We start from the raw sequence: 17,738 nt of genomic DNA, 5'->3' as shown, positions 1-17,738 counted from the left end.
TAAGCGCATTATACCTTCTATAGCGTGCGGTAAGCTTCTCTCTCTCCGATAAAAGGATTGGGAACGTGTCCTTTTGCCGCAGAGAGAGAATGATGGGATGGAATTGTTGAAGCCAACGAAAGGGACGAGAATGCCCAGCGCCGCGGGCCCCGAGTGTTGACTAAAAGACAGCGCCGCTAGAGCGCCCGAATCGGGGAATGGTGGTCCGTCGACGACCTGTAACAACCAATTGGACGACCCCGAATCTGTTGAAGTATATACCTAGAGGTAGGTTGTCGCCAACAACACATGTGCTGGATTCTGGATGGCGGCGAATTTGGCCAAGTTCGGACCGCCTGCGTTCCGCAACGGAGGTGTCACTGCTCCGGTCGGTGCTTCTAATTTGTCTGGGCAATCGCATCCAGCCTTGGCCTTTTTTTGCCGGCGGCCGGCTCAAGCCAAAGGGAACTGTCCAGACAGAGTGTCCATCCCGCAGTCTTGCAGCTACACTAGTTAAATAAAATCTGTCGCGATCCATCATCACCTCTGTGACTCCGTCTCTTTGCCAACGCAATCCATCTACCTACCGCCAGTTGCGCATATTCTTCCCCTTGATTCTTTGTTGTCGACACCCAACGTCGTCAACGTCGTTTATTTGGTTATACTCTTTTCTAATCTCTCCGCCCCGCGGTCAAACATATTCACAATGGGTCTCTCCCCCCAAATGTAAGAAACACGACCGCCTGCCGAACGCGCGAACAAACGTGCCGCCGTGTCCTCGACATCGTCGCGACCGGGAGTCGGAGTCCAGTTGCTAACATGCGTACAGCACCAACCTGATCATCATCCTTGGTATGATGCAGGTCGCCAAGAAGATTCCCTTCGAGGACCCCAACGTTCTCAACCTCTGCCGCGCTCTTTACGCGCTCAGCAATGTCATCATCCTCTGCATCCACCTCTACATCATGAACACCATCAACAAGAAGAAGGGTATGTCGCGCTTCCTCTCCCTCGAGAGAAACGTGAATTCACAGTCTGCTAACTTTGGTCTCTCCACAGACCTCACCACCCTCAAGTACGTTGAGCCGGCGCCGATGGGTTCCACTGAGGAGGGCAAGCTCGTCACCACCACTATCCACGCCTACGATCTCGCCCAGTCCAAGCAGCTCCTCCGCTCCCAGATGATGGGCGTCTTCATGATGGGCGTCATGCACCTCTACTTCAAGTACACCAACCCCCTCCTCATCCAGAGCATCATCCCCCTCAAGGGCGCCTTCGAGTCCAACCTTGCCAAGATCCACATCTTTGGCCAGCCCGCCAGCGGCGACCTCAAGCGTCCCTTCAAGCAGTCTGCTGGTCTGATGGCCGGTCTCCAGGGCGGCGCTGCTCAGAGCGACAAGAAGGCTGTTGAGGCTGCCGAGCGTGCTGGCCGCGGTGGCGCCAAGGAGGAGTAAAGCGATGCAAAAAAATCGACTTTGGAAATGCTGCATGGTGCAGATAAAAAAATAAAATAAATAAAAAAGGAAGGGAAACAGCAGGTTATCCACGACCGTGCCGGCTATCATCTGGGCGGGTAATACTTTGTACCAATATGGCTTGGGAAGCATTGGCAATTTACGTATAGACATGACATCCTTTGGTTCAGGTTAGACGGATGGGCGGTGGTTAATGGGATTAAGCAAATGGCGGCTCAGCGAGGCAGTCCGCTTAGCAGGCTACGTTGCCAGGACTTTGGAGTAGCAAACAATACACTACTATCTGGATTGGCATACTATGTGTTCACTACCTCTACAAATGTCTTGTTGTTATGGAATTGACTTCTTTGTCAGGTTGTCGCGATTGCCGAGGATGTGGCAATACGCTCTGCGGCGGACTCTGGCGCCTTGGAACGAAGCGGCGAAGCAGCACTTGCTTGTTTGGCTGATGCCTGCCGAATCGATCCAAACAGCGTCATCGAGGGGCCGATGCACAGTATTTGCTTTCGCGACACAGCACGTTCTGTGAATGTACTACTTTTCCCATGAATAACCATTACCAATTCTTTTCTATGTTTTGTTGAAGATACTCTTGAATACCTACTATCCTCTGATGACAATTCCCTCTCACAAATAATCTTATCAACACTGCGCCACAGTTAGCAACTTCCACAATGGAACGGGCGTCCACTCCTCCAGCTCAAGCGCGCCGATCAACCCGATCAACAACCGCAGCACGTCCACCATCACCACCAACTCCCGCTGCCGACAGGCGTCGCATAGTAAGGCACTCCATTCAGCCTGGCTTTATATCCATCGCACCAAAATCCTTAAAAAAAAAAAGATAACTAACCAATCCTCCACGTCCATCAGGAAGAATCCCGTCTTCGCGTCAAAGACCTCCGCACCCAACGCGAAGCCGACCACCGCGCCGCCGGCATCCCTCTCCCCTCCGACTCTCTCCCACGCACTGCGTCCGGCATCGCCGCCACCGATGACATCCAACTAGCCGGCGCCGCCGGTCGCGCGGCGGCGGCGGCCTCTCGCAAGCGTCCGTTCACCTCGATCTCGCGAAATGACGTACCGGCTAGTAACCGGGACGCTCGCACGGCGACAGGGACCAATGACAGAAAAGATGGCAACAACGGCAACGGCAACGGCGACGCAGGGGGAAGCTTGCCCCCCATCTCGCGCAAGTTCACTAAATACGTCGACTACAACTTTAGCGCCATGACGGACACCAAGGGCGGGTTCCTGTCGTTGGAAGATGATCCGTTCAACAAGCACTTGTCCGTTCCCACGAAGCCGGGACAGCCAGAACAAGAACAAAAGCCGGCGCACATGACGGCTGCGGAGTGGGAGCGGATGCAGTTGATAAGGAAGCTGCAGCGGACTAAAGCCGGGCCGTACGAGCCGGGATTGAGTGTGCTGACGGATAATAAGGAGACGAAGAAGTGCAGAGAGTGTGGGAGTCTGGAAATCGACTTTGTGTGGGCAGAGACGTTTGGGTGCGCCGTGTGTGGCAAGTGTAAGGAGCGGTTCCCGGAGAAGTACAGTTTGTTGACCAAGACGGAGGCGAAGGAGGATTATTTGTTGACTGATCGTGAGTTTTTTTTTTTTTTTTTTTTTTTTTTTTTTTTTCTTCTTTTCTTCCCTGCTTGGTTGCTTGCGTGCTCCTGCTTTACTGCCTGCTCCATGATGATACGAGTTGCTGACGCTGGTTTGCTACAGCTGAACTCAAAGACCCCGAACTCCTCCCTCACCTCTCCAAACCGAACCCGCACAAATCCCACTGGCACGACATGATGCTCTTTCTACGATACCAGGTCGAGGAATATGCGTTCAATGTCAAGTGGGGGTCGGCGGAGGCTCTGGATGCCGAGTTTGAGAAGCGTGAGCAGGACAAGAAGAGAAGGAAGGAGGCCAAGTTCAAGGAGAAGTTGCTTGACTTGAAGAGGAAGACAAGGACAGAGGCGTTTAGAAGGAACACGGGCAAGTTGGGCGGGATAGCAGGGGGAGATGGTGGTGGTGGTGATGGTAGTTCAATAGGGAGGAGAGGAAAAGCGACCAAGTTTGGGGATACGATCAATAATGGGGGGAAGCATGTCCATGAATGGGGGAGGACGGTTGAGAATGAGGAGGGGATGACGGTCAAGACGTGTACGACTTGTGGGATGGAGGTTGAGGAGTTGGAGTTTTAGAGGGGCTGCTATGCTTCTTGGGATTTTGGAGTTGGAGGTTGGAGGAGTTTACTTGTATACCCGGCATTTTCATAAAGGTGATGACTTGAATCAATGGATGTTACTATCAATCCAAGTGTATTAGATCTTGACCACTGCAGACAACTGAACCTGAAGGCGCCAAGCTTTTTTAAGTCGCTGAGCTCCCCTGAGCTTCCACTTCCCCTGGACGTCACCAAGTCCTCGGGTCTGTGCACGGTGCATATTCCGATCTGTGCTTTCTTTGTTGAGTTTCCATATCATGGAAGCGCTGGCCCCTGACGCTGGAAAAGGTGATGGCAATTGCGGCCTTGCAGCATCCGAATTTTGTGATTTGGTGTTGTTGTTAAAATAGGAGCCAGTGACACCGGCAAGTCGAGGTGATAGATTCCCTTCCTGTTGTGCAACAGAACAGGCAAACTTGAGGTTTCAACTTAGATAATGAGTTTTCAATAAACGCGTATGGTGAATATCAATATCTTGTTGACTGTGAGTTTCATGGCGCCTTTCGTTGAATGGCAGCATCGATAGTCGAGATAGGAAAAGGAGCGATAAGTAGGTGGAATGCGACAGGACAGATAACACGCAGGCCAATAAGACACAGCCATGGTGTGTTTAGTCGCTCCAGCTTCCAATCGGACGCTGCAAGGACCAAAGCGCGCTTGCCAGTTGCTGCATCGCAATCCCGTCGCTACCACTACTACAGCAGTCGCAGCGCAGTGCAGCCGGCAGTCGCCAGTGGTGGGCTCTCTCGCTCCAACCACGCAGTGCGTTTATCCGTCTGCCACCCGCAGGCCTCGAGTCCCGTCTGTCTTGGGTTTTTGGCTGGCAGCCCACTTTGCTAGGTCGATAGAGTGAGACTGGAGCTAGGTTGGTCGAGTGGTTCGTACGCGCATCATAACGGAACCTTGGTTTGAACCACCATCGCGAATCCAGGGACTCGCCATCATCTCTTTTTTTTCTTTTCACGTCTTCGCTTTTTATCCCATGTCTTAGCATACCCCAACGCAAGGGAACCAGGACCTTTTTGCAGATCAGGGTCACTCCTCCCGCTTTTTCAAGCCGCCGCGGATCAATCGACGGCGCCATCCCCCCCTTGTGGCTTTCACTTCTTCTAATTCCACTTCCAGCCAAGGCACGCAGATACGTAGCGTAGCTGGCCGACGAACGGATCGCATTCGATACACTACCGCGACGTAACGACCCTCGACTGCCCGACTGCCTTTCACTTCTTGCTTTGCTTTTCTAGCCTCGGACTACGCACCCGACTACCTGCCTACCACCACACCGCAAACAAACCCAAGGGGGAGACGAGGGTCCACGCGGTCCCTCACCAGCTCAGCACCACTTGTCGACGCTGTGCGCTCTGACGATCGTCGTCCGGCTGGAATCTCCCACGTCAATTGCTCCTCCCCTCGATTGCTTAGCCGCCGACCGACCCACGCCAGCCTCGCTTCTTATCGTCGCGAAAAGCTTCGCAGGTTTTAAGCTGTCGCTTCGACCACCCAATTATATCGCACAGCTATGGGCACCAACGGCGTTCATGTCTCGTTTGGCGCGGGCCATGAGATAGGCGGGGTAATGGGCAATGGCTCTGGTCAGCCGCCCGCGACCGAGTATACACTCCAAGGTTAGTCGGTTCAGGCACCAGACCAAACTACTTCGTTGTCAGGGCTAACACTCGTCATGCAGGTGTCATGCGCTTCCTCCAGACAGAGTGGCACCGTCATGAGCGCGACCGCAATGCCTGGGAGATCGAAAAGCAGGAGATGCGCGCGAGGATAGCGAACCTCGAGGGTCAGGCCAGGAGAGCAGACGCGACACAAAAGGCACTCAAGAGATATGTCTCGATACTCGAAAAGAAGGTCAAGGAGCAGAGCGCTGCCCTAAAGTCTACTGGTAAAGAGAAGGGAGCTGAGGGTGGCGCTGACGCAGAGGCCAACAAAACCAAGCTTGACCGGTCCGCCCTCATACAGGAAAAGTTGCGCCGTAAGCACATTTCTTTCATCCTGTCTGCTACCACGTTCTGACACATCCTCACAGCAAACACAAAGCTCTCTGGAGCCCCCAACGAGGCCGAGAACCTCGATATCGGTCCTCTAGACGACGAATCCGCGCGCAACGAACTCAAAACATTCCTCGATCAGTGTCAGGCCGAGTTTACTTATCTGATGGTGACGCCAGCCAACCCGCAACCACCACGAGAATCCCCGCCCCTGCCTATCCTAGACGACTTTCGCGAGGGTGAAGCCATGAACCAGCAGCTTGAGCAGTCCTACCAGCGTTCTCAACAAAGCCAGATTCGGGACCTGCTTGCCCAGCAGGCAGCTGCTGCTAATGCTACTACGACTGCTGCCGCTCTGCAGAATCAGCAGCAGCAGCAGCAGCAGCAGCAACAACAACAGCAACAGCAACAGCAACAGCAGCAGCAACAGCAACAGCAACAGCATGTAGCTGGACCGCGGCCGCAGACTAACCAGCCACCGAAGGGATATGGCGAACTGCAAGGAGCGCCTATGGAGCGTTCGTCCAGAGGACAGCAGCTACACGATATCCTGAAGAGTGGTGAAACCCCCGACTGGTCAGCTTCGATGCAATCTCAGCCAGCCGAAGAGCCAACTTCTGCGCTCAGCAAGGCACCTCCGATGGTTAGGGGAGATGGACGTGAGCCGGCTGCCCCAAAATCCGCCTCGACCACGGATGCATGGGACTTTAACGAATCCAACTTCCAGGATCCTACCGCGATGACACAGCCGACCCCGCAACAGTCTTTTTCCAGCAGGCCTGACACGGATGCCTTCCCCAGCGCCGAGAACCTAACCAAGTCTCCTAATCGTGGAGCGCTCTCCCACCGAAGAAAGAGCTCGAGCGGCATGGCGCGTAGACGGAGCGCCGAGCACGAGCTTTCGCTTGGGTCCCTGAACCAGAAGGCAGAGGGTGCAATGTTCAAATTCCGCTTTGGCTTGCGCGGTCATCTGGATGTGGTACGGACTGTTATCTTCTCGGGTGGCGGAAGCCCTGGCGAGCCTGAGATCTGCACGGCGGGAGACGACGGCTTGGTCAAGAGATTCCATATTCCTGACAGGCACATTGGCCAACGAAATGCTGATGGAGATCTCGATGTTGCGGCGGACTTTACACATCGCGGCCATAGCGGGGCCGTGTTGTCTCTCGCGTCTTGGTCGCCATCCCCCAACTTCTCTACCGGCGGTCGTGCTCAGGGTGATGGTTGGATTTTCTCGGGTGGTCAAGATGCCACGATTCGCGTGTGGGAAAGAGGAAGGGTTGATCCCAAGGCCACCCTAGATGGCCATACCGACGCTGTCTGGGCGCTTTGCGTTTTGCCCACGAACCTGGGTGCCATTTTCGGTCAGACCAATAGCCATGGTCCACCCGATAGGATTCTGCTGGTGTCCGGAGCGGCGGACGGGACTGTCAAGGTGTGGGCTGTCAGCGCACCTCCTCAACTCACATCGCCCCAGCCGGGACCAGCTCGTCGTGGGCCAGGCGGACGTGTTAGAGGCAACTCCATGAGCTCTGGCTCCGCATTCCCCAGCTCGCCACAGCCGACCACGGCATCCAACTCTCCCTTCCATCATACGCTTGTGCATACCATTAAGAGGGCCAACTCGGAAGCTAGCCCGACGTGTATTACTGCCCTCAGTCCCAATGGTGAGACCTTTGCTGTCAGCTACGCGGATGCCGCCATCATTGTCTACGACACACGCAGCGGAGAGGAGATTGGAACGATGGCGAGCTTGGATACATATGACGGCACCATCAACACCGCCGTGAACGCTGTTGTAGCAACAACCGTTGGATTGGACCAAACACAAGGCCCCGGTGGTGAAGATGAAACTGGTGGTGGGCCTACCGGGGGTGGCCGGTCCATGGCGGGCTCTGGCGTGGAGGGTACCATCATTTCTGGCCATGAAGATCGCTACATTAGGTTCTTTGATGCCAATAGCGGTAAGTCTGCTGTCTCCTGAGAGCGTGCGTGCGTACTCAAGACTAACTTTCCCTCAGGTCAATGCACATACAACATGCTAGCCCATCCAGGATCCGTCTCTAGCCTTTCTCTCAGCCCCGACGGCCGCGAGCTCGTCAGCGCCGGACACGACATGTCGCTGCGCTTCTGGTCTCTCGAGACAAGGTCATGCACGCAAGAAATGACTTGCCATAGGAGCATGCGCGGCGAAGGTGTCTGCGCCGTTGTATGGAGTCAGGACGGAAAATGGGTGGTTAGCAGTGGTGGAGACGGCATGGTCAAAGTGTACGCGAGGTAGTAGTAGTAGTAGTAGTAGTTGCCGTCTGTGTCACGATCCGAGAGAAGATGAGGATGTATGACTTGGGCCTCTTCCTTTTCGGCCCATTGTGTATAATGAATTCCTATTTTGGGGGGAGTGGGAGATGGGAGTAGGGGGGGTATTGTTTATTAGCTGCTTACTTTTATCACTGCATCCTCTTCTTTTTTGGGGGGAGGGGGTTCTTCCTCCTTGCCCTGTTAGTATGTATCACACATACGCTCATTGCGTTTTCCCGGCCGGAGCCGCGCCGCCGTTTCCTTTGTCGTCTTTTTTTTTTTCCTTTTTTTTTGTTCCTCCATCATTGCTAGCTATACCACGTCACATTAAACATGGATGAGCATCAAGCGGATATTGTTTCCAATTTGCTTTTTTTTTTTTTTTTTGGGGGGGGGGGGGGGGGGGTTTCGGTGGGATGGAGGAAAAGAGGGGAGGTCTGAGACGAGATGAAAGATAGAATGAAAGAAAGAAGCGGGAATCATTACCAATACAACGAATGACAGGCTTTTTTTTTTCCTAAAGGGGAAACAAATTCAATCGTCGGTCGGTCGGTCGGTCGTAGAGTGAGTGAGTGCGTGAGTGAGCGAGCGAGCGTGTTGTTATGAATCGATCGATCCCTGTGACACCTAGCTGCTGAGACGGCTGGAAAGCTGGAAACCCTTTCTCGTCTGCTTCGGCGGTGGTATTGTATTGCTTACGTGGTTGTAGCCAAGAAGCAGAAGAAGAAGAAGAAGTAGCCTTGAATTCTTAGCATGTAGACTTGTGTAGGACGTACTATTCTAATCCAGAGGTATATATCGCTTCGCGCATTCCACAGGTGGTTTGACTATGGTAGGTGGTGACCGCGAAACATCAATAAGAGGTGACAATAAGAAAACCTTTACCAGGCGGGCAGGCCTGGCGCGATCATGTTTTTTTTTTTTTTTTTTTTTTTTTTTTTCTGTTTTTTCCCTTCTACCTGCCTGGATATCGAGTTCCTCGGGGATCTGATACTACCTACGATAGAGGTACCAGCGGCAGCTGAACGTGACTATCTACTATTCTTAAGCACCACACCACACCACACCACACTGGTGTGCAAATGTCGATGGCTTACTAGTCAATTCAATCGGGTAAGTAACCAAGACAGCAGCGGCAGCAGCAGCAGCAGCAGCAGCAGCGGGAGGCAGAGAGGCAGGGAGGCAGAGAACATATCAATCGCGAACATGACTAGATAGGTAGGTAGGTGGATAGTTATGTATGAAGTTGAAAGGGAGAGAAAAAAAAAAGAGATTCCTGTGGTGGATGAAGAAGGGTGTTGCGAGATGTCAATATATTGAGCAATGGCACTTATCATATGGGTGCATCTTGGGAAGAGGTCTTTCATGGTGGCCTACATAGACGCATGATCTGGCCCACCAAACCAACAACAACACGGATTGGTTGGCAATTCGATTCCCTCGTGGCGCAATTGGCTAGCGCGTCAGACTGTTAATCTGGAGGCTGTAAGTTCGATCCTTACCGAGGGAGGTTGCAAGAACCGAAGTCACTTTTTTTTTGTCGCTTTTTCAATCGTGATGTTTCCTTTTTTTTACTTTCTCTTTCTTCGATTTTCTCCAGTTTCGAACTATGTGCATAGTTCTGTTGATTTTCCTTCGCTTCCGTGGGCATTTTGTTGTCCCCGATGGCAATGGTGAGCACGGGATGTTTCCACCTCACAAACGAGTTAGATTTGCTTTCCATGCGTTAGGTTTACGTCAACCAAATTCCTTCACACCTGCCACTCTCACGACCGAACCAGTCGGGCCTCAAGAGCAGCAACCGCGGGGTAGTCTAGTCTGGTCTAGTCGGCATGACAAGCTGAAATTATCAATCATGATTCAATCGCCAACCGATCAGAATGGACTAAAAACATCTCCATTGTGTGTAGCCAACTTATCATGATCTGCATCCCGACCGGTAGGGGTAGGAAACATGAGCATGGCTCATAGGCGTATCGGGCGGCCTACCGAGACTGGGGATCGTCCGCTTGCCCGCACCCCGCTGAATCCTATCGACAACGTATCTTCCTCGGTCGGACTTTCAGAATGTCGCGAATAGATTGCGTGATTCACGTTATGTATCTCTCCAGTTTATGTCGCAATTGTTCGTTTTGCGGAGGGGACAGGCGCCCGGGTATAAGAGGTTGCAAGACTGATGTCTCCGAATGGCGTCTTTCGACTGCTCGTGTGAAGAGACCTGCTGAATCTGGTAGGTACATATCGGTCGCTTGGGAATAACGACTCGGGAGGGAATAAGAGAGGTCAGATAGGTATGATTTGGGAGTGCAGTTCTAATGTAGCTTACCTACCTACGTAGTGTACCTACGAGCCTACCTACAAATAGTAGGTAGGTGCCGTGATCGTCAAGTGGTCCAGTGGAACTTTGGAAGGGCCGAGATTCGAGATCTTCATTCAACCTGTCAACCGCGGCGCATCATCATCACATCGTTGATCTCACTTCTTTCAATGGTCAAGCCACCCAGCCACCCACCAGCCACCAAGCAAGCCTCATTGCACACAGACCTCAACTTTAATACAGACATCAGTCATCATCATTCATGCGCTGATACCGACTTACCGCCATCGTCCGTTGGTGATCTGCCGGAGCAAACCAAAAAAGCCCCACGTGTTGAGAAGGTAATATGGAGGCGGAATCCATGCATCGCTTGTTGTTGTCGTGATACGTACAGTACGAGGGTAGTATGAAGCGCCATTTACCGGATTTGCAACGGAAGATGAGGGAAGAGGGCTTGGGTACCTACCATAGTAGCTGAGGTATGGCGATTAGCGGTAGGGCAATGAGGCGATTGGATCTGGATCTAGATCTGGAGGTGATTTCGCAAGCAATTGGATCGATAGATGATGATGTTATTCTTATTAGGAAGGAGGGAGTTATGGTAGGTGATGCCCCCGTGATGAAGCGCGAACTTCGGATGGCGTCAATCCAAATCATCTCGTTGCTCCTTCCCCCACTTCAACTTCAAGCGAGACCGACCGGTTACGCGAGTCAGTGATGCCCACGTTCAATGCACCTTCCAGTTCAAGCCGCTTGCCGAAACAAAAAAAAAAAAAAAAAAAAAAAAAAGACACGGTCAATTTCCTCGGAGGACACCGACCGAGCCGAAGTGGAATCTTTTCCATTGACTTCTGCGTGGAGGTAGCCCGGTGTCTATCCGACTCCTGTCGCCAGCCGCATAACTAGGTGGGAAGGTTTTAGTCCAGTCCAGTCCAGTTTGGGCAGTTCAGTTCATGCCGGCTGCCCGGGCTTGGTTCCTCGCTCGATCACACACACACTTCAGCTTCCATCGTAGGTTGTTGTCTTCTCTGTCTCGATTAGAAACACAACTCCGAAACCCTGGAAGGAACACCAGAAAGAACCCCCCCCTAACAACCACGTTGATGCCTGCTGCCTTGCTCTCTACTTTTGTTTTTCTGTCTTTTCCTGTGCTGCCACAGATGATGAAGGCGTGGTGCCAACAATTCGCGCGCTCAGCCGCTCGACGCTGAAAGGCATGAACTTGAAGCTTCTTAGTTGACTGGCGATGGGACGGGCATGCTCACTGCTGGCATCCACATCCTAACATTGCGCAAAATCACGTATTCATCAAGACATTCTCCGGCTGTGTAACCTAGTAGTAACTCCATGTAACCTTGAAGTCGTGCGCATCTGACCATCGTCCATGGGTTGGTTGTTGATGGCTTTAATTGCCGTCTGTCATTCATGTAACGTCTTTCGCCTCAAATCAGCCAACCAACCACCTTCAACCAACTTCAACCAAATCGGAACGCGGCAACGATAGGCAATGGAGGTGCCTCGCCAATTGTGATTATCGGCGTATCATTCAACCTTTTTCATGCAAGCCATCGAATCAAACTGAGCCAGTCAAGAAAGGTGGCGCGGAGGACAGGTTTAATGGCTAGCAGTAATTCCTCAAAAAGAAGGTGTGTAGGACTCGCTGGTGCGCGATTGATTGATTTATTTATTGATTGTTGGACAGCAGAAGTGACCGTGACAGAAAACGGCGCGGGCGGGCGCCTTCATCCACTCATCCCGACACTAAAAAGTACCGCCACGGCAGGCCGCCACCATGTTTAGGTAAAGTGTACTGTAGTGCTGATTCTTCAACCGTCGTCGATTCAGACACGCGCGATATGTGTAACCTCACTCTTATATTTCTGCAGCCGTTGTAAGGAAACGAGAGCCTCACAGCCAAGAGACAGCCAAGAGATGACATTGCGGCTCAGGCTGCGACGTAAAGGGATCCCGCCAAGGCGGCTTTTACAAGAAGCGAGAAACACTCTTTCAGCTAGTATCCAATCGCTCTCGTTCGGGAAACTACCAAGACTTGTTGACTTCATGTCTGTCATGTCTTGTCTGTCTAGACTCAACTTAGGTTTCTCTTCTAGTGTAATGCAGCTCCCTCCCACATCCCGCCTTGTTGAGACATCTTTCTTCAACAGCTCGCATCATGTACAGGGGTTTTCAATCCATTCGTTAGTCCCGTTTCTTGTGTTTAACCGAGGCGGTGTGAACCTTGGAAATTGTGTTTTGCAGACAAATCTTAGCTTGAGCTTTTGTTAGCGCGAAACCCTGCAACTTCGAACAGATGGGGATTCCGGCGGTCCTACTGGTCCAAACCGAATTAAAGAGGAGGATAATTAACAAGTGTCCCACATACCTACTACCTACATCACACCTACCTATCCATCGAGCCATCCTCAAAGCGAGTGCTGAAGAAAGAGTTCTTTTGCAAGTCACACGTGTAATACCCTGGTGGTTAGAGGGTTGTACTCCCTAGTTGGCTGGATTGACCGAGCGGTTACTTGTTTCTCCAGGCTTTGTCCTGGCAAGAAGCTTGGTACCCCTGAATATCACCCATGTCCGGATTTATCCCCACGCTATACAAGCCAATTACCTTGTTTTGCTGTGTCTGGATGCTACGTGGGGTTTCGGCCTGCAGGTCTCTATTCGAGGTGTAATTGGCGCCGAAAAGCGTGGGGATAAATTCGACATGACGGAGTGCCTGGAGATATTGCGGTACACTAAAGAAAGTGCGGACCGAAAGGCACATGTGAGAGGGAGCTTCCGTGACTGGATCATGTTGAGGTTGAGGTCACATAGATAAGCTTCGAACCCCGGCAGTCAACCACAGTCACCTTCCAAGAAGTGCCTCCTTCCTCTTTTGGTAGGTTCTTCTTTCCTGGTTTTCATATGACTTCTTTGCTCGCTTCCCTCGTGATGGTCATCATATAAAACCAGAGAGGTCCCTCGCTCCAGGAACACACTCAGCAGCCAGCCCTCAGCGCCGTAGAGATCCAGGTATCACAAGCATCGTTAGTCACCATGGTCGCCCTCACCAACCTTCTTCTCACCACCCTCCTTGCCTCCGCCGGCCTTGGGGCTGCCCTGCCCCCGCGCATCGGCAGCACCGTCATCGAGGCTCGGGAGCCGGAACTGCCAGTCAGCGGCCGCAAAATCACGCTGCCCCAGCAGAAGAACCCCCGCTTCCACAAGTTCAACGGCGCCCTCTCCGTCTACAAGACCTACCTGAAGTACGGCGCCCCCGTGCCCGACCACCTCGTCCAAGCCGTCGCCAACCACCTCGGCATTTCAGTCGAGGAAGTCCACAACTATGCCAACACGACCGCCAACGCCCGAAGAGACCAAGGCTCCGCAACCGCCGCCCCCATTGACCAATCCGACTCGGCCTACATCACCCCCGTCTCCATTGGCACCCCCGCGCAGACCCTGAACCTCGACTTCGACACGGGCTCCTCGGACCTCTGGGTCTTCTCCAACTCCCTTCCCTCCAGCCAGAGAGCCGGCCACACAATTTATAACCCCAGCAAGTCATCCACGGCCAAGCGGGTTAACGGCGCCTCTTGGGATATCTCTTATGGCGACGGGTCGTCATCCAAGGGCCAGGTCTATCTGGATAAGGTGACCATCGGAGGCTTGGTGGTTAGCAACCAGGCAGTCGAGACGGCGCAGCAAGTGAGCCAGAGCTTCACGGCTGAGACGTCTATCGATGGGCTGGTTGGGTTGGCGTTCGGTAGCCTGAATACCGTCAGGCCGAGGCAGCAGAAGACGTGGTTCGAGAATGCGATCGGCCAGTTGGACCAGCCGTTGTTTGCGGCGGATCTGAAGTATGAAGCTTGTAAGTTGATTTCCCTTTTTCGTTTGACTCGAATTGGTTCGGTTGGACTAGATCACACGTCGTCAGCCCTCGGAGAAATATGGGGAAGTTCAGGGAGCTCCAGCAATCCGGGGTTCCGAAACCGGAGACACGCCATCTGACCGGATTTCGGCGACCCTATCCGAACAAGCATGTCGATGATCTGAGCTTATCTTTGTTCCGTTACTGACAACCCTTCGTTTCAAACAGCCGGCACTTACGACTTCGGCTTCATCGACCCCGCCAAACACACAGGCGACATTACCTACGTGCCCGTCAACACCAACCCGGGCTACTGGACCTGGACCTCGACGGGCTACCAAGTTGGCTCCTCGCCCTTCGTCTCGCAGTCCATCACCAACATTGCCGACACGGGCACCACGCTCATGTACGTGCCCGACTCGATCCTGCGGGCGTACTACGGGCAGATTCGCGGCGCCACCAACAGCCAGTCGTACGGTGGGTATGTGTTCCCCTGCTCGACCGAGGCACCGGACTTCACGTTCGGAGTGACGGACGAAGCCACGATCACGATCCCGGGTCGCTTCATCAACTATGGGCCGGTGACGGACGACGGCGAGACGTGCTTTGGTGGCCTGCAGACTAGCAGCGATGTGGGCATCAACATCTTTGGCGATGTGGCGCTCAAGGCGGCGTATGTGGTGTTCAAGGGGGGCGACTCGCCGAGTCTGGGGTGGGCTTCCAAGCAGTTGTAGACGTCTTGGCTGTTTGACGGTTGACTGCCGACCTGTCAAGTGTGAGGGAAACACTTGGCCAAAGTTAGCATGATGTTACTAGTATCCCGTAGTGTTTATTTTAGCCAGTCAGGAGCGATGGGTGGGTTTCGGGCCCTTTGGGATGCCGAGATGTTTGGTGTCCTCCGATGTCGGGCAGTCGAGGTGTAATGTTTATGAGGTGCAACACCATGGAGGATCAGAAAAGCCGTAGGAGCCTCTTTCACCTAATGCTATGTCCAACATCCCATCTCCATGTCCATGATGCCTGATCAGCGTGTATACAGTGTCCACGATGAATACATCCTTCCTTGTCTGTTCCTGCATGTTGTCGCGTGGCCGAGGATGGAGTGCCACATGGAGACAGGGCAGATGATCCTCCATGTCTTAGTTGCATGTATGTGCCTGGAGTTTGCATCTGGGCTTGGAACTCCAGATGGTGCCCGGTGACTCACATGCCTGCTGGATGTTAATCAGCGGAGTTGGATGTACCAATGGACCTATCCGTCGTGTTGGTTCCCCCCGTTGATACTGTACAAAACAACTAGCTGCCCTGCCTTAGTTCCCGGATCTAAGCCCTATGTACCACAGGGGGACCTTCCTGGCGGGGGGATGATCAAAGCGAAAGCCCGCAGGTGTTGATGGTCCAGATGGCATGTAGTGTATGTAAACAGCTGAGATCCGAGAACGGACCTGAAGGACGACTGGACGGTTTCGGTTCGTCTTGGTGATCATCGTTCGTTATCGCTCAGGGCGCCATGCCAAGGTCTTGGCTCCCCCCGGATCTCGCCCTGCGTTCGTTCGATAGTCGCGATCGTTCGATGTTTCGATGCAGACAGACGGGGAGACGGGAAGCGGGAGCGGGATGGATGGGTTGGGATCATTGTGATGCACTAGACTTTTGTGCGGCGCGAAGATAAGGTAAGGCTGGCTCAGCTTGAAGCTGTCACGCCGCGCGGCCCGCAACGGAAGCCAAGAAAGAAAATGTCCCGTCGGGAGGGGAGGGAGGGAAGTATTGGAAGGTTTCTTTTTTTTTCTTTCTTTTTTTTTGGCGACTAGAAGCTTTTTGATAGATAACGTATGGTAGTGGCGTGGCAATGGAAATTAGTTGTTCGGGGGGAAAAAAGCTTATTTCGACAACGAACAACAGCGACAGAATGTAAACATGGATGGATGGAACATCGATCACCACGCGATTGCTTTTGGTGTTTTGCTGCTGCTGCTGCTGCTGCTGCGAATTAAAAGTTGTCTTGGCATTTTTGATGGATGGAGAACGACAAAAACGTTGGCTGTGTCTACACATGTAGTGTACACTAAGTAATTCCGCGCCATGTGCTCTGTAACCGATGAGGACCGCGTAGGACCGTGTACACCCGACGTCATGTCGACGGAACGAAGACCGCTGTTATGTAATGGACGGCAAAGGTACATACACCACACTACATACATTAAACCCCGAGAGGGACTGACGGACCATGAGTGCCCGGGGCAGTCCGCAGGACCCTTGTGGACTGGTGATTTGAGATCATATTGAAGTGAGTGGGTGGAGTCGGGAGGATGATTCTTCTTCATGGTATTTGCCGCCGTCGCATTGGTTGATATGGGGCCCTCGGGGAAGGGTTCGGGAGGATGCGCACAAAAAAAAGTTGGGGAAGCGAAGATCTCGAAGAAGGTTATCGATAGACAGAATACTGTTACGTAGTTTGATTGACATGGCAATCAATGATGTCGTGCACAGTCAATCATCATCATCATCATCATCATTATCGTCTTCTTTGGGCGACACGCTCCATTGGGACTGGACTGGACTGTGACTGATGAAGCCTTTTTAATCGTCTTGCTTCTGTCGACCTCCCGCCGCGGCGAATGGAAGGACCGATTAGTTTTGATGAGAGGTAGAAAAAGGGTCCCCCGGTGTTGGTTGTTGGGATTGTCTTGGCTTCCCGTCCACTTCCATTCTGGAGAACTGCCGCCGAAACCGCTGCTGCTGCCGTGACCGGCGCGCGGTACCGACCGGATCCCTTGCTCACACTTTAGTGCACATGCCTGTTGTGTTGGAATACAACAAATCACACCCCGTACTCCCGTCGTCAATGCTATTCTCTCTTGGAGATGGTCGGACGACATAAATCAGAGCCGATACAGGCACCGAGATAATGGTTAAATTACAGGGTCGAAGATCGGTGTTAGGGCTGACAACCATTATCTGTATCCACTGACTGTCGGTCTCACCAACGCAAAATCATCAATCACAGGCGGAAAAAGATGGGATGAACGGATTTATCGTGTGTGTGTGGAAATTCGGGCATGACGGACATGTCGAATGCAAGTCACTGGAAAAGAGGCAATTGTGTGTGAGAGGGAAATGTCCCTCCCTGTCCAATACCATGGAAGAGATGCAGCCGAGGCAGCCTCAAAGAACAAAGTGGATCTGCCAAGCGGAGACGACGTTACATGGACGTATTCTCCCGGCCGGCCGGCATTGAACGAACTAACAAAGAAGCCATCGTGCAGTAGCGCCCTTTGCCCCTGAAGAAGTAGGTACACTAGGGGACGTAGCGCACGTAGCGCTTCGTGACGCAACAAGTCGGAATTTGCGTCTGGTAGAGGTAGAGGTAAACAACGTCCGCTGTGTTTCCGGATGGTGTGTTGTGTTCCCGCTTTTCAGGTTTGCCCAACCCGCCCTTAGGTCAGTATCACCCCGCGATAGGGAATATCGCACACATCATAGTTGATGTAAGATGGTTGGGTTATTTGCGAGTGGCGACAACCCCCAACCTGACACCTTCCATATTCATGATACCAACGCAGGAATAAGCTCATGGCGGCAT

General features: G+C 52.7%; 4 protein-coding genes and 1 non-coding gene across 5 annotated transcripts; all 5 read left to right on the top strand.

The window, feature by feature from the left end:
• The first annotated feature begins 401 nt into the window (after window positions 1-401).
• On the top strand, window positions 402-1,790 carry NCU08743 (inorganic phosphate transporter). Its single transcript, XM_958511.3, has 3 exons — window positions 402-705; window positions 809-969; window positions 1,039-1,790. The coding sequence occupies exons 1-3, from the start codon at window positions 686-688 to the stop codon at window positions 1,431-1,433; spliced, it is 576 nt and encodes a 191-aa protein (XP_963604.1). The 5' UTR covers window positions 402-685; the 3' UTR covers window positions 1,434-1,790.
• Window positions 1,791-1,889: 99 nt separating this feature from the next.
• Window positions 1,890-3,802, top strand: mus-43 (mutagen sensitive-43). Its single transcript, XM_958510.2, has 3 exons — window positions 1,890-2,236; window positions 2,328-3,057; window positions 3,186-3,802. The coding sequence occupies exons 1-3, from the start codon at window positions 2,129-2,131 to the stop codon at window positions 3,653-3,655; spliced, it is 1,308 nt and encodes a 435-aa protein (XP_963603.1). The 5' UTR covers window positions 1,890-2,128; the 3' UTR covers window positions 3,656-3,802.
• Window positions 3,803-4,517: 715 nt separating this feature from the next.
• On the top strand, window positions 4,518-8,362 carry ham-3 (hyphal anastomosis-3). The gene is made up of 4 exons (XM_958509.2): window positions 4,518-5,303; window positions 5,366-5,662; window positions 5,717-7,642; window positions 7,700-8,362. Exons 1-4 carry the CDS (start codon window positions 5,198-5,200, stop codon window positions 7,957-7,959), a joined length of 2,589 nt encoding a protein of 862 aa, XP_963602.2. The 5' UTR covers window positions 4,518-5,197; the 3' UTR covers window positions 7,960-8,362.
• A 1,050-nt stretch (window positions 8,363-9,412) lies between these two features.
• Window positions 9,413-9,486, top strand: NCU15282. Its single transcript has one exon. It is a non-coding gene; the product is annotated as a tRNA-Asn (tRNA).
• A 3,691-nt stretch (window positions 9,487-13,177) lies between these two features.
• On the top strand, window positions 13,178-15,165 carry NCU08739 (endothiapepsin). The gene is made up of 2 exons (XM_958507.2): window positions 13,178-14,155; window positions 14,384-15,165. Exons 1-2 carry the CDS (start codon window positions 13,342-13,344, stop codon window positions 14,887-14,889), a joined length of 1,320 nt encoding a protein of 439 aa, XP_963600.1. The 5' UTR covers window positions 13,178-13,341; the 3' UTR covers window positions 14,890-15,165.
• The last annotated feature ends 2,573 nt before the right edge of the window (window positions 15,166-17,738 follow it).

Source organism: Neurospora crassa, linkage group II, assembly GCF_000182925.2.
Source record: "Neurospora crassa OR74A linkage group II, whole genome shotgun sequence".
Classification (NCBI taxonomy): domain Eukaryota; kingdom Fungi; phylum Ascomycota; class Sordariomycetes; order Sordariales; family Sordariaceae; genus Neurospora; species Neurospora crassa.
Note: the sequence above shows the minus strand (reverse complement) of the source record. Positions and strands in the feature narration are given on the sequence as shown.